At 44.3% G+C, this 13,016-nt stretch overlaps 1 protein-coding gene across 4 annotated transcripts in view; it reads left to right on the top strand.

Annotated features, from left to right (window-relative positions):
• Positions 1–11,034: 11,034 nt before the first annotated feature.
• Positions 11,035–13,016, top strand: part of Rgs7 (regulator of G protein signaling 7) — a 436,200-nt gene continuing 434,218 nt past the window's right edge. For 2 of the 4 annotated variants that reach the window (XM_074047215.1, XM_074047216.1), the window contains exons 1-2: positions 11,035–11,321; positions 12,242–12,368. In XM_074047215.1, coding sequence (XP_073903316.1) covers positions 12,291–12,368 — 78 coding nt within the window. In that variant the 5' untranslated portion in view covers positions 11,035–11,321; positions 12,242–12,290. Of the gene's footprint in view, positions 11,322–11,592; positions 11,952–12,241; positions 12,369–13,016 lie in introns of those variants that run through there. The other 2 variants (XM_074047212.1, XM_074047214.1) reach the window with 2 other exon arrangements.

Raw genomic sequence — 13,016 nt, forward strand, 5'->3', positions numbered from 1 at the left:
GGCCCAGTCTATTGGTGGTATTTATATTTATACAACTGGCTGGGCATGGTGGTTTGTGCCTGCAATCCAGGTACTCAGGAGGTGGAGGTAAGAGGGTTATGAGTTTGAGGCCAGCCCTGGGCTGCATAAAGAGAGAGTGAGACCTTGTATAAAAGAAAAGCCATAGAAATGGGTGTGACCACCCACAGAAGAGAGGGGAGATAGAGAGTAAGAAGCTTAGAACTGATATCTGTGGCACACAAAGAGGGGGAGCCAACAGAGACTGAGCTCATCTCCCAGGTAATTCGGTACCTCACCAGCAGATCTATCATGGCTCTGAATGAGTCTTCTTCTGCTGGGGCTGTGATCATTCAGAAAATTCTTCAGGAACAATGCAGGAGCTTACTGAACAAAGGACTGAGTGATTCAGAAAATATGCTGCTATTTCCGGAGAAGGTGCTTTGGAGTCAGCAGGAACTGTGAGGATGGCTTCCCGGGCCTCTCTCCCTGTAGAGGCTCATTGGGGAGACCCAGTCCTCTCTCCTGAAAGTTTCCCTAGCACTGATGTCTGCTTTGGACCAGGGTAGAATTGTGTCAGGCAGCTTTAGGAGCTCTTTTCATGCTTCACTGAAATGGGGAAGCCAGAGTTGAGGACAACCACTTCTGCTACACATCATGTACAAGTTCCAGAGGGGAGGGACAACCCTAAGCCAGGGAAAATCTTCTGGCCTGGAATGTCACATCCTCACCCAGGGGAGAGATTATTTATCAAATCATTGTGCTCAACTTAAACACACAGCACTCCAGGTAAATGAACAAAAATAAAAGCAAAAACTCTTTTGCCAGTCAAGGAATAGATAGATGTTGGATTTAAGAACTAGGGTGAAGGGGACTAAGGTAGAAAGGAGAAAAATAGAGGGGATGAACCAATTCAGGTTATAATACATATATACATAGAAATATCACCATGAAACAACCAGTGTAACAATCTTAAACAAACAAAAATGTCTTTTCAAAACCGTTCGAGAACAGGAAGGTAAAACAGGTCCTGTTTAGGGGTTGGCACCAGTGGGAGAGGGGAAGATATAAGAAAAGGGTACAGGAGGGTGAATATGGTGAAAATACTATGTACTCATGTATGAAAATGGAAAAAAATGAGACCTGTTGAAACTCTTCCAGGAATGAGAGGAGGAAAAGATAAAGGAGGATGATGGAGGGGGTGAATTCTCACATTGTGAGAACTTTTGTAAATGTCACAATATATCCCCAGTACAACAATAATATGAAAATAAAATAAAATGAAAGACTATGTGTGTGTGTATATATATCTACACACATATACATATATATATATATATATATATATATATATACACGCACATAGGTGTATATATACATACACCTATGTATCCGTATAGATATATGAAGAGCTAGGATATTTGGGGAGCTCAACGTCCTTTGTTTAGTAGCTCAAAAGAACGATAGCTCCAGGACCTTGACCTACTACTGCTGAGGTAGGATGGCTCTCAGATGACCATACATTAGACTGAGAACCTTCAAAAAATTTGAAAAAATCAGATTTTCTAAATTTCTAGTTAATGGACTCTATTCGGTAAATAACATTAATTTCTATACCTTGAAGCATTATCCCTGGAATCACCCAGAAAACAAACTTGTCAGAGTCTAATATTTAAGGTGAATTAGGAAAAAGTCACCCTATGTCAATTAGATTAAAGGCTAAAATTTTATGCAATATAAAGGAAAATTTAATTCATGTTGCTAAGCTTTTCATCATAGAATTTATTTTTTTTTTTGGTGGTATTAGAGTTTGAACTCAGGCCTCACACTTGCTAGGCAAGCACTTTACCACTTGAACCACTCCATAGGCCCTTTCTGTGTCAGGTTTTTTCAAGATAGAGTCTTGTGAACTATTTGCCTGGACTGCCTTTGGACCATGATCCTCCTGCTCTCTGCCTCCTGAGTAGCTAGGATTACAGGCATGAGCCACAGAGTCTGGCTCTAAGCTTTTCACCATAAATTGCTCTATGGTCATTCAACCAATCATAGCATTAGATGTTAGTGGCAGCTCTAGATGACTCTTCAAGTTGATAGATATAATTAATTTAGGAACTTGTTAAATATTTTCTATAAATTATAGAAGTGTATTGAGTAGTTTATATAAACATTTCAGCTCCTTCAATTCTTTTCTTTTTGTTGTTTTTTCTACTTAAAAGCAAAGGAAAAATTCTAAAAAATCAGTGGTACAATGTTTATTAATTGGAAAAGCTCAGGAGTGTTTATGAGAGATTCACAGGAAGGGGACTAACACCACCACAGGTGAGTGTCTAACGTGGAGTGGTCAGGTGCCCTCTTACCATGAACATGGCAGGATTTGCATCTTCAAGGATGTACAAGGTTCTGGCTGAACATAAACTAAGATAACCAATAGAAATAGGCAATGTTTCTGGGTGTGCAGCAAAGGTGTAGGTAGCATCTGCCATTCACCTTTCAGCAATGGCCTCCACCCCACTTCCCATCAGCTGATGTTCTAAGCTAAATAGCTACCTCCCCACTCTCAGGAAATCTTCCCACTGTGACTGCAAATGAACTCAATGAGGGAACTTCCCACGGTATCACTCATCTGCCATTTTTAATATTTCATGTCAATCTTATCCCAATTTAGGTTAAAGTCATTTTAAGTTTTTGTTGGAAAACAGTAGTGTTTAGCCTTGAAATCACTTTCTGTATATGCTCTCATTTTGTGGTGAGATAATATGGGAAATGGAAATAACTTCTGCAGTCACCAAAACCAGCATCCCAATGTAACAACTACCCCTTACGACTGTTCAGCCAGCCACTCAGCTCTCCTCAGACACCTGTAAGGATACCCAGTTCACTTTCCCATTAAGGATATTTTAATCAACCCTAATTGTTAGAAATACTCCCTTATGTTCAACTGAAATCTGTCTCACTGTAATTTCTACCAGTTAAACAAATCCTCAGGGGCTTGAAAGATTGTTTGATTCTTTTTTCACCTAAGAGTCCTTTATTATTTTAAGATTAACTTTTTTTCTTATCGTCTGAATACCTCCTTTGCTCCATCACCAGAAGGGCTTGCAGCATCTTCACCATCCTGATTGGGACATTCCAGGGTCACTCCTGCAGGGAACACCCACCTGCTCCTGCTGCGTGCCTGGGCTGGTGTAAGCACTGGTGTACAGCATTGGTATGGTCAGTAGTGAAGAGTAATGTGCCTCACAGAGGTGGAGGCAGAGCATAAACAAATGATTGATTCTGGCAGACTAGTTCAGGATCACTTGGTTTCCAGAACATTCCAGAGGTGTCTACACAGAAGAGTGCTGTGATGAGCCACTCATTTGGTCTATACTTCCCCACCACTGTATTTTCAGCAATGCACTTTGACATTACATCATTGTTTGGTGCAGATGTATGCTCTTTTTGAGTACTGGGTTTGCTTTCAACTGCAAACAAAGCTAACAAAAACCGAGTGTCTTTTTTCATTTGAGCTGACGTTTAGTCATAGTGTTGTCCATCCCGTGCTTGGTGCTAATTCAGCCTTTCCTATTGTCTTGGTCCATTCTGGGTGCTACAACACGAATACCGTTCGGGAAGCTGAGAAGCCCAAGATCAAGGTGCTGGCGGATTCAGTGTCTGGTGATGCTCACTTCCTTACAGACAGTGCGCGTCTCACTGTGACCTCACATGGTGGGAGGGTGAGCACATTCTCTTAGGCTTCTTTTGTAGAGATACTAATTCCACTCATCCAGTGCCCTTTTTTTAGCTTTAGACAGGGTCTCCCTATGTAACAGAGGCTGGCCTCAAAATTGTGGCCTTCTGCCTGAACCCCTGTGTTCTGAGATTACAGGTGTGTACCACCACATTCAGCTCAACTATTGCCATTAATGAAGTCTCTGCCCTGGTGACCTAACCATGAGGTCCAATGACCTCATCTAACACCATTGCTTAGGGGGCTAAGACTTCAACATATGAATTCTGGGGGAACACACAGAGACCATTATACCCCTCTAAGCATGAGTCCTAAAATTTATCCTTTTAAACTTCATCTTATTTGCTTCATCCCACATCCCATTGCCATTATCCAGTGCATTACCTACGTCTGAAAGCTTTGTGCTATCGTTTCCCTTCCTTGAGTCCCTGTGCCCGGGCTCAGTTAGGAAAGGGACATTCCGAGGGCAAAACTCTGAATCTTCTCCATGAAGTCCTCAGTTTTAGTGTGTCCTGGGAAATTAATCAGCATTCTTTTTTGCAGCCTTACTAAGTGTATTTCTAGCCTAATAAGCTGCTGTTCAGGCTTTCATTTTAACATGGTATTTGCAAAGTAGACAAAAAAGGACCTGAAGTACTTTGCTGAACAATAATATAACCCTCATTTTCCAGTCTTACAGGAAGCAAGACTTATCTGCCATGGTGTGTGATCAGTGGAACCTCATGGCTCAGTGTTCACCACATTTGTCTTTAAGTGTTCAAAATTGATCACTTAACAATTATTATAGGCCCATACTTCCCAGTATATCTATAGGTTTTCCACAGTCTGTCTGCCATTTATAAACCAACTTCACTTCCATTCAGGTCACTCCTTCTCTTTGAAGCCAGCCACACCAAACCCATACCAAACTTCTGCTATCCAATAAACTTTTGCCTTTATTTCTAGTTTATGTCATCTCCCCCATCTGAAATGCTTCTGTGTTTTGCTCTCCCTTCATCCCTTGGAAGATTTCTCAATTTTAAAGCCCCTGTTCAAAAACCCCTTTCCATGGAAAATGCACTTGATTCTCATCTCTCTTTTCCTAACACTTTGTATGCACCCACCCTTAATATGTTGTGTTAGAGAGATTTACACATCTGTCTTTCCTATTGGACTTTGCCCTGTCCATTTACCCATTCACCAAAAGAGACTCCTGATGCTTGGTATGCTGTAAGGACTTATAAACATTTGCTGAATTTTACTGTAGAAATTTCCATTGTATGGGCTCTGGGTACCAATCCAGTTTGTGTGTTCATATTGCTCCTCATTCTTGGCAATAGGCTCTGTTTTGTTGTCTTCTTTTCTCCATGTGTTAGTCAACTTTCCATTATTATAAAGAGTACCTGAGATAATCAACTTGTAAAGAGAAAAGGTTTATTAGGGCTCACACTTTTGGAGATGGGCAGACAAGTGGCTTTTAAGATGCTGGTGTCTGTGGGGAAGTAGACCATGGCAGGAGCACATGGAGTAGCAAAACCATTCATCTCATAGACCGCATCATGGCCAGGATGGGAGAAAGAAGAGGAAGCAGGGCCGGAGTCTCATTGTTCCCTTTAGTGACCCCCAGTGACCACGAGATGTCCCAGCAGCCCTACCTCTTAATGTTTCCATCCTCTCCTAACAGCACCAAGCTGGGAACTAAGCCATTAACACGTGGGCCTTTGAGGGGGATATTTGAGATCTGAACTATACCATTTGGTCACATTTTGAATTTCTTGAGAGTTTCATTTCTAAATACTCTCAGTTCCAATGGCTGGAACTGCTTTGGTTCTGGAGATAAACACCACTGAATGTCCTTTTATTACTTTTTTTGTTATCCTGGCTCTCAGTTGCTTTTTATAGGCAATAACTACAATGTGGAAAACACCAGCTTTGAAGTCTAAAGACTAGGGATTGCATTCTGGCTGAACTTTTCCCAGGCATGTGACCTTGAAAAAGTAAAGTCATTCATCAAACTCCAGTGATTTGAGGGTTAACATTTTCATTTTTATTATTTTATCATTCTAATTGTATTTTCTCTCATTTCTAATCTGTACATTGTGCTTCTGGGCTAAGCATTTGGAAACCACATAGGAGATGAGATGGTGCTTTCTCAGCTTTGGGGGTCAGGATCCCAGTGACCCCATTATCCCAGTTCTAGAACTCTTGCTCCCACCTGTCATATGGTGAGAGCCCAGTGTGACCCTTTTTGCCATGCTCTGCTCTCCTGCTTACTGTGTCACCTCATCTTCACCACACTGGATACAACATACTGTCTTGTTTCCATTATTGCAGATAAAACAGCTTCAAGTATGAAATGATAGTCTGTTTCTAAACCACTGATTCTCCTGATATGGTCAACATGGTTGCTGTCAGACTGTCTTTCCGAGTACTTGATTTGCCTTGTGCTACAGTTTGGACCTTGAGTGTCTCTTGAAGGTCCACGTGGTAAAAGGCTTAGCCCCAAGTGTGGCACTACTGCGAGGTGGTGGAACCTTTAGGAGGTGGGGCCTAATGAAATGTCTTTAGGTCATTAGAGGTATTCCCTTGAAAGAGATACTGAGACCCCAGGCCCTTCCTATTTCTTTCTTTTTTTTCATGTCCTGGCCATGAAGTGAGTGGCTTTGCTCTTCCACATGTTCCCTGCCAGAGGCTTAAAAGCAACATAGCCAATTGATTACAGACTGGAACCTCCAAAACTGTGAGCCAAAAGAAACCCTTTCTCTTTATACATTGATTACCTCAGGTATTTGTTGAGGCAACAGAAAGCTAACACATCTTGAAATAGAAAAGATTTTCTCAGCAGAACAAAGCAAAGCAGGTAATATGAATATTTAAGGAAAGTGAGGCTGAGGATGGGGTGAAGCTACTCGCTAGGTTTTAAGAAGTAGAGATGAGGCTAAAACTTTTGAAAACTTCTCTCATGGTACTCCACCATGTAAAAAAGGCAGGCACGGGGTCGCAACACGTTTGGTACTGTATCCTGAACATTATTCAGAATTTCATTCATATTATGTGCTCAGTTAATCTGTCAGTTAATTGGAACACGGGTAGCACTTAAGACTGGATAATTTTAGAAGTAATCTAAATCAGAATTTAACCAAATCAACAGGAAAGAGAGAGAAATATTCTCATAGTAAGGACAAATCTTAGTTTTTGCTTCTCTTTTTTCTTTGCCAGCTCTCTAACATTGGCATGCAAGCTTTAATCAGCAGGAAAATGGCCATGAAATGGAGGAAAAAGATTGTGAAAATGCAGAGTAACTTGATAATGAGCGTATTGTGCTGTAAATAATACATAGTTGATTAAGAAGAAGGTACTGCTTAAAGGTGTGTGTCATTTGGCATAAGAATTCTAAAACCCCTTTTCTTTCTTTACCTCCTTTTGTCACTTCTAAATTGATTATCCAGTGTAGTATTTGAACAGCACACCCGTACTTGCCCCCGTGTCACAGTTGTTCCACAGAATAAAAAGTCTCAAATTAATAGTTTCCTGTAAGAAAATCAAGATACTCTCGCTACAAATTTCCATTTAATTAGTTCTCAAAGCATTCCTCTGTGAAGTGGGTGCATGGTGGACCAAGGACTCCTTCCTTGGTTTTGGCCACTGTGGAGCTCACTGCCAACTCAATTCCATTCAAGGTCCCTGACTGGATTCTTCCAGTGTACCCAGTAGTCCATAGACAACTGTGCTCGTGGACTCAGTCAGTCAGGAAGCTGGTGTGGAATGCTGAGTGCCTGCTCTATTGACATGGACCCTGTTCTTAAGTGAGGATTTAGTAGTAGACAGGAGAGGAAACATCTCCAACTTCATGGAACTTAAATTCTTCTAGGAGACGAACAATAGACATGGTCAACAGGTAAACTGTGCAGTTACGTCAGAGGGAATAAATGTTCTAAGATAATAAGTGTAAGGAGGAAGAGGAGCGCAGGGGGGACAGTCATTTCGTGTACGATTGTAGAGTAGGTCTCATTGAGAGGCTTCATTTGAATAAAAGAGCATGTTATGGTTTGGATATGAAATGTCTCCCACAGGCTCCTGGGTTGACCTCTTGATTCTCAGCTAGAGGCACTATTTTGGGAGGTTGTGGAAGCTTCAGGAGGTGGGGCCTAGTTGGAGGAAGAAAGTCACTTGAGACTGTCTTTGAAGGTCTTTGCTTCTTGTCTGCCATGAAATGCACCATTTCTTCCACACTATCTCCCCGCCATCATGTTCTCCTTCCTCACTGGCCTAGAAACATGGAGTCAAGTAACCATGGACTAAACCCATGAAACCATGAACCAGAATGAATCTTTCTTTCTTTAAGTTGCTTTTCTCATGTATATTTGGCCACAGGAATGCAAAAGTAACTGATACAGAAAGGATAATATTTGAGGGAAGGGCATTCCAGGCAGGGGGACAGCTGGGCAAGTGTTCTAGGTGGTGGCATGTCCAGAATGCGTAAAGAACCTAGAGCGACAGGGTGGCTAGAACAGAGTCAGTAAGAAGGATGGTAGCACAAACTGAGGTCATAGGTGGCAGCAGAATATTATTGTAGAGCTTTGTCATTTTAAGGACATGTTTCATTTTTGAGTAACAAGTCTCAGGAGATCTGAAGTAGAGAAGTGGCATGACTTACTTTTGAAATGAACACTCTGGCTGCTGTGGGTAGCTGGCAGATGAGGAGGGATGAAGTGGAGAGAACATTTAGGAGGCTGCTCCTTTTGTGTAAGAGGTGGCAGTGGAGATGCAGAGAGGTAACCAGATGTGGATACATTTTTCAGGTCGAGCCAACAGGACTTGCCAACTGGACTGAACAAGGTGAGCTGTGAGAGAAAAGGCAGAATCAGTCTTCCAAACTAGACTGCAGATTCTTTGAGGACAAAAGTCACCTATTATATTTCTTCATCTTCTTTATAGAAACAGAAGAAAGCTTCACTCCCAATAAATAAATAAATAAATAAATAAATAAATAAATAAATATTTGTTGAAGAAAGAGGGAAAAAGCAAATTTGCATCAGTAGGTAACAACTGAGGATTCTTGTACTTTTATTGATTCACAAAAATAGACCCTATTTCCTGTATTTCAAAATATAAATACAATTAGATTTTATTTCCAGTGTTAACACTGCTGAAGCTAGAAATAAAGATAAAAACCTTTAAACAACGTTGTTGGGGCTGGAATTGCATTACTCTCGAGAAGCTATAGGTCTGTTCTCTGTTACTCAGTTCTGTCTGGTATATAAAGTGAATATATTTTTGTATTTTAAAATTTAATTTGTTTAACAAAAATTTTACGAAATGTACAGTTCACAAGGAAAATAGTAGACTAGATCTTGAATGATAATGGCTGAGAATCACAGCATATTTGCATGGTTTTGAAAGAAACAGAAAAAAATCCATAATATCTATTTTTTTTTTGTGGTACTGTGGTTTGAACCCATGCTTGCCAGGTAGGCACTCTACCACTTGAGCTATGCCCCTAGACCTTGCTTTTGTTATTTTTTGCTTTTGTTATTTTATGTTTTTGCCTGGAACTAGCCTGAGACTATGATTCTTTCATCTACTCCTCCTGTCTACCTGGGATCACACTGTGTGCCACCATGGCTAGCTCATTTGTTGAGCAGGGAGTCTTGCCTGGATTGGCCTTGAACCTCAATCCTCCCAATCTCTGCCTTCTGAGTAGCTGGGATTACAGGTGTGAGCCACGGAGTCTGGTCTTCCCCCCCCCCCTTATTTACAATATAAAGGTCCCATTTCATTAAAAGAACCTACAAAAGAGAACATATTAAAAATCTTATGTTCTAAGATCCAGACAGGCTTTGAGAGAGAGAGACCTAGCCTAAACTCCTCAGTTTAAATTTGAAGAATCTGAGTTCTAGGAATGTTGAATAATTTTTCCCCAGATACGTAGTGACACAGTTACCAGTTGTCTAATGAGGCTTAACAAGGATAATAGAAAAGTGGTGACCCACGCTCCTGCTTGAATTGTCCTCCTTCACATCTGCCTGGCCATAGGACTGGTAAACAAAACCTCAGGGTGGTATTTTCTTTGGAGGAAAATGGTCAAAGCCAGTGAGCATGGCCAGCTATTCCCTCCAAATTTATTAATCCAAATTCCATCAACTTTCCAGGAGTCAACGGAACAAAAGGGGAAAGAGAGAGGCTGAAGGGGAAGGTTGCAGCTAGAGCAAGAAGTTAAGGAGATATTTGGAGTAGCTGAGGACAAAGGGAGTTTTGCTGAACAGTGGAAAGATTTGGGGCAATTGGGAAAGACTGGAGTGGGTAGGACCAGGGTGCAGGGAAAGTAGTCTGGAGCTAGGGTTCATTGTCCTGTAGTGTTTAGAACAGGGGATGAGTTAGATAAATATTTGCTCCTTTGAGTGACACCTGATGGGGCCTGGGTGGGCTGGGGAAAGGCACTGGTACACACAGCTGTCCGTCTGAACAGCACTCCTGACCCCTAAGGTCTAGTCTTTGTAGACAAAGGGACTGAGAAGACACTGGCTTTGTTGTATTCTTCTTTCCTTGCTATGGGTAGAAAACTATGTCGGGCTCTTAGGTATCTTCAACTTTTAACCTTGTTCCAGATCACTGGGTACACTCACTACACTCTCCTATAACCAATGAAAAGTGACTTTTGTCTTTCATGTCCTTCTAATCATCAACGAAGTACTGGCAGCAATCGGAAGAACAATTAACTTTTTTTTTTTTTTTGCGGGGGGAGGAAGGACCTGTAACCCCAGCCCTGTGTAAATCAAGGATGAAGACACTGGGCAGGAGAATAGGTCCTCTGATCATCTTCTGGGAAAAGAAGCCATTAGGGAATGTTTCTTCAATTTCACAGGTGGCAAGATTTTCACAGTGGATTGCAGCCTCCAAATTCTTCTTCATTTCTCCAACTTCGGAGGAAACTGTGAAAGCCTCGGGCAAACGAGGGGAGAGGGTGTCGAATGACTCATTTGGTCCCGGCCATTTCTTTCAACATCGCTGCACTGTTGTTTAGCCGTAACAGTAACCATCTGCTTCCCTGGTGCTGTCAGCAGAGTCTCAGGCACGTGAAGGAACCTATGGGCTGTGGTGGGGGCCTCTTCACATGCGTCCGTCGTCCGTCCGTCCGTCCGTCCATCCATCTTTCATCCATCCATCCTTCCCCCTCCCTCCCCATTCACCATCACAAGCCCTTCCTCCCTTTCCGGCGCACACTAGGGGCGGGGCGGGCCGCGCGGGGACAGGGCCTCGGCTCCCGAGGGGCTGGAGGTCGGCGGGCCGGGGAGGCCCGGGGGTGTGGCGGCGGCCGAGCCGAGCCCATCCGAGCCGGCACCTTCGGACGCCCTGACCCACGTGACTGTCGCCGCCTCCCTCCCAGTCGCGCGCACGGGCTGGGCGTCTGGACTCCCGCGCGCGCTCGGCTGGTCCGGGTCCCCAGGAGGAGAGCGGCGGGGTGCGGGCACGAGCGGCGGCCCGGAGCCGCCTGTGCGCGGGCGGCGGAACCGCATCGGCCGACTGTGATGAGGCTGCCCTGCCTGGCTGCTCCGCTCGCCGCCAGCTGACACCGGAGGGCAGACGCTGCGGGGCCGTGACCTTGGCCGCGGAGGTAAATAGCGGAGGCGGGCGGGGAGGCGGCGCCACCCGAGTCTTGGCCCCCGATTCCCGCGCCGGCCGGGCCGGGGCGCGGCGGGAGCGCACGCCGCGGTCCACGGTGCTGAACCCGCCGCCCGGCCCGCAGAGCCGCGCCTCGCCGCGCCTCGCCCCGCGGCCGGGGCTCAGCCTGCCTGCCATCAGCCGCCGAAGCCCCGCTCGGCTGCGGGGGCTCGGGCTTCCTGGCCGGTCGCCCCAGCAGGTGCAGCGGGGTTCTGTCGGGGCGGTGCAGCCACTGCCTGCAGCCCTGACCTCGCACCGGGTCCCGCTGCCAAGGGCTGTTCCGCCGCCTTCGCGCAAAGGCTGGCAGGAGGGGGGTGACAGGAGCCAGGCCAGTGGCCGGCAGTGCCGGCAGGTGGAAGTGGCGAAGAGCATACACTGGCTGTGTGTGGGAGACCCAGGGGGACGGAGGGACATGTGCTGAGAATGACACATGCTGGACTGGCCTTTCGGGCGCCTGCCTGGGGAAAGCGAAAGGCTGGCCGTGGCTATTGGCCCTTGTCTCTTTTGGGAAGACACCATCGAGTGGAGACGCAAGTAGTGGGAGAGAAGAGAACTCTGTACTGTCCAAGTGTGGGGTTTGAAGGTGAGGATGCAACACTTTTTTTAAAATGAGTATGCAGAAAATGAAGTCTGTAACAAACAGCCAAATGACTGTAACTGGAAGATTGCAATTTCTTGTAGATTCCTGGGGGTTGCTACAGTTGTAAACTCTTTTCTTTTTTAAAAATCCACGTCTGGTGGCCCTTCCTTCAGACAGCTCCAAGCTTTGCAGCGTGCTCTCGGTGGCTTGGGAGCGCTCATAGGAAGATGAAGGGGGTAACCCTTTGATCACTACCTCCAGAATCTCACAGGAGTCTCTCTAACCCTTTACAGGGCAGGTTGGTGATTCTTGTATCTGAGAGCTGGCCAAGTTTTGGGTGACATGGCGCAGGGAAATAATTACGGGCAGACCAGCAACGGGGTGGCAGACGAGTCGCCCAACATGCTGGTGTACAGAAAGGTAAGCGTTTCTTCACTTTCCCGGAGAAGGGGAAGCTTCTGGCTTTCTCGATTTTTTTTCTCCCTAGATCAGAATATTTGTCAACTTTGTGGTCTTATGGATTCCCCACATCACCAGTGATTGCATTCTGTGCTTGAAGACAGTGGGACATTCTCAGGGGCTGCACACGTGTAAGAAGGCCCGGCCAGTCCTTGCTGATCCCCGAGACTGGTGGTCATTAGCAGTTTATGGCCAGCTGTGTGTTCTGTATATTTCTCTTGTCACACAAGAATGAATGAAGAGCATCCATCAAAATTTTTAGAGGCCTTTTCTAACAGTATTCCTAAGCATTTAGGTTATAATAATTACATAAGTGGATCACATTTTAGAAGTAAAAATAGACCACTTTGCAGTTAGGAGGCACCACTGTGTAAATGAGTGTGGTTTAATAATTTTACTCTTAACTAAGCAGTTCTAGGTTTTTGTCTTACTTTATATTGTTTCTATGATTTTGCTGTATAGCTATATGTATATGTTCTAGTGTCGTATGTCCATTAGATTAATATGTGTATTCCAGAAGGTCTTTTTATATTTTGCAAAAACAAATCTGATAGCTTTGTGCATAAAATAGCAATGATATCAGCAACAAAGTTGCAGACACTGAGCCAC

This window comes from Castor canadensis, chromosome 11 (assembly GCF_047511655.1).
Source record: "Castor canadensis chromosome 11, mCasCan1.hap1v2, whole genome shotgun sequence".
Lineage (NCBI taxonomy): Eukaryota > Metazoa > Chordata > Mammalia > Rodentia > Castoridae > Castor > Castor canadensis.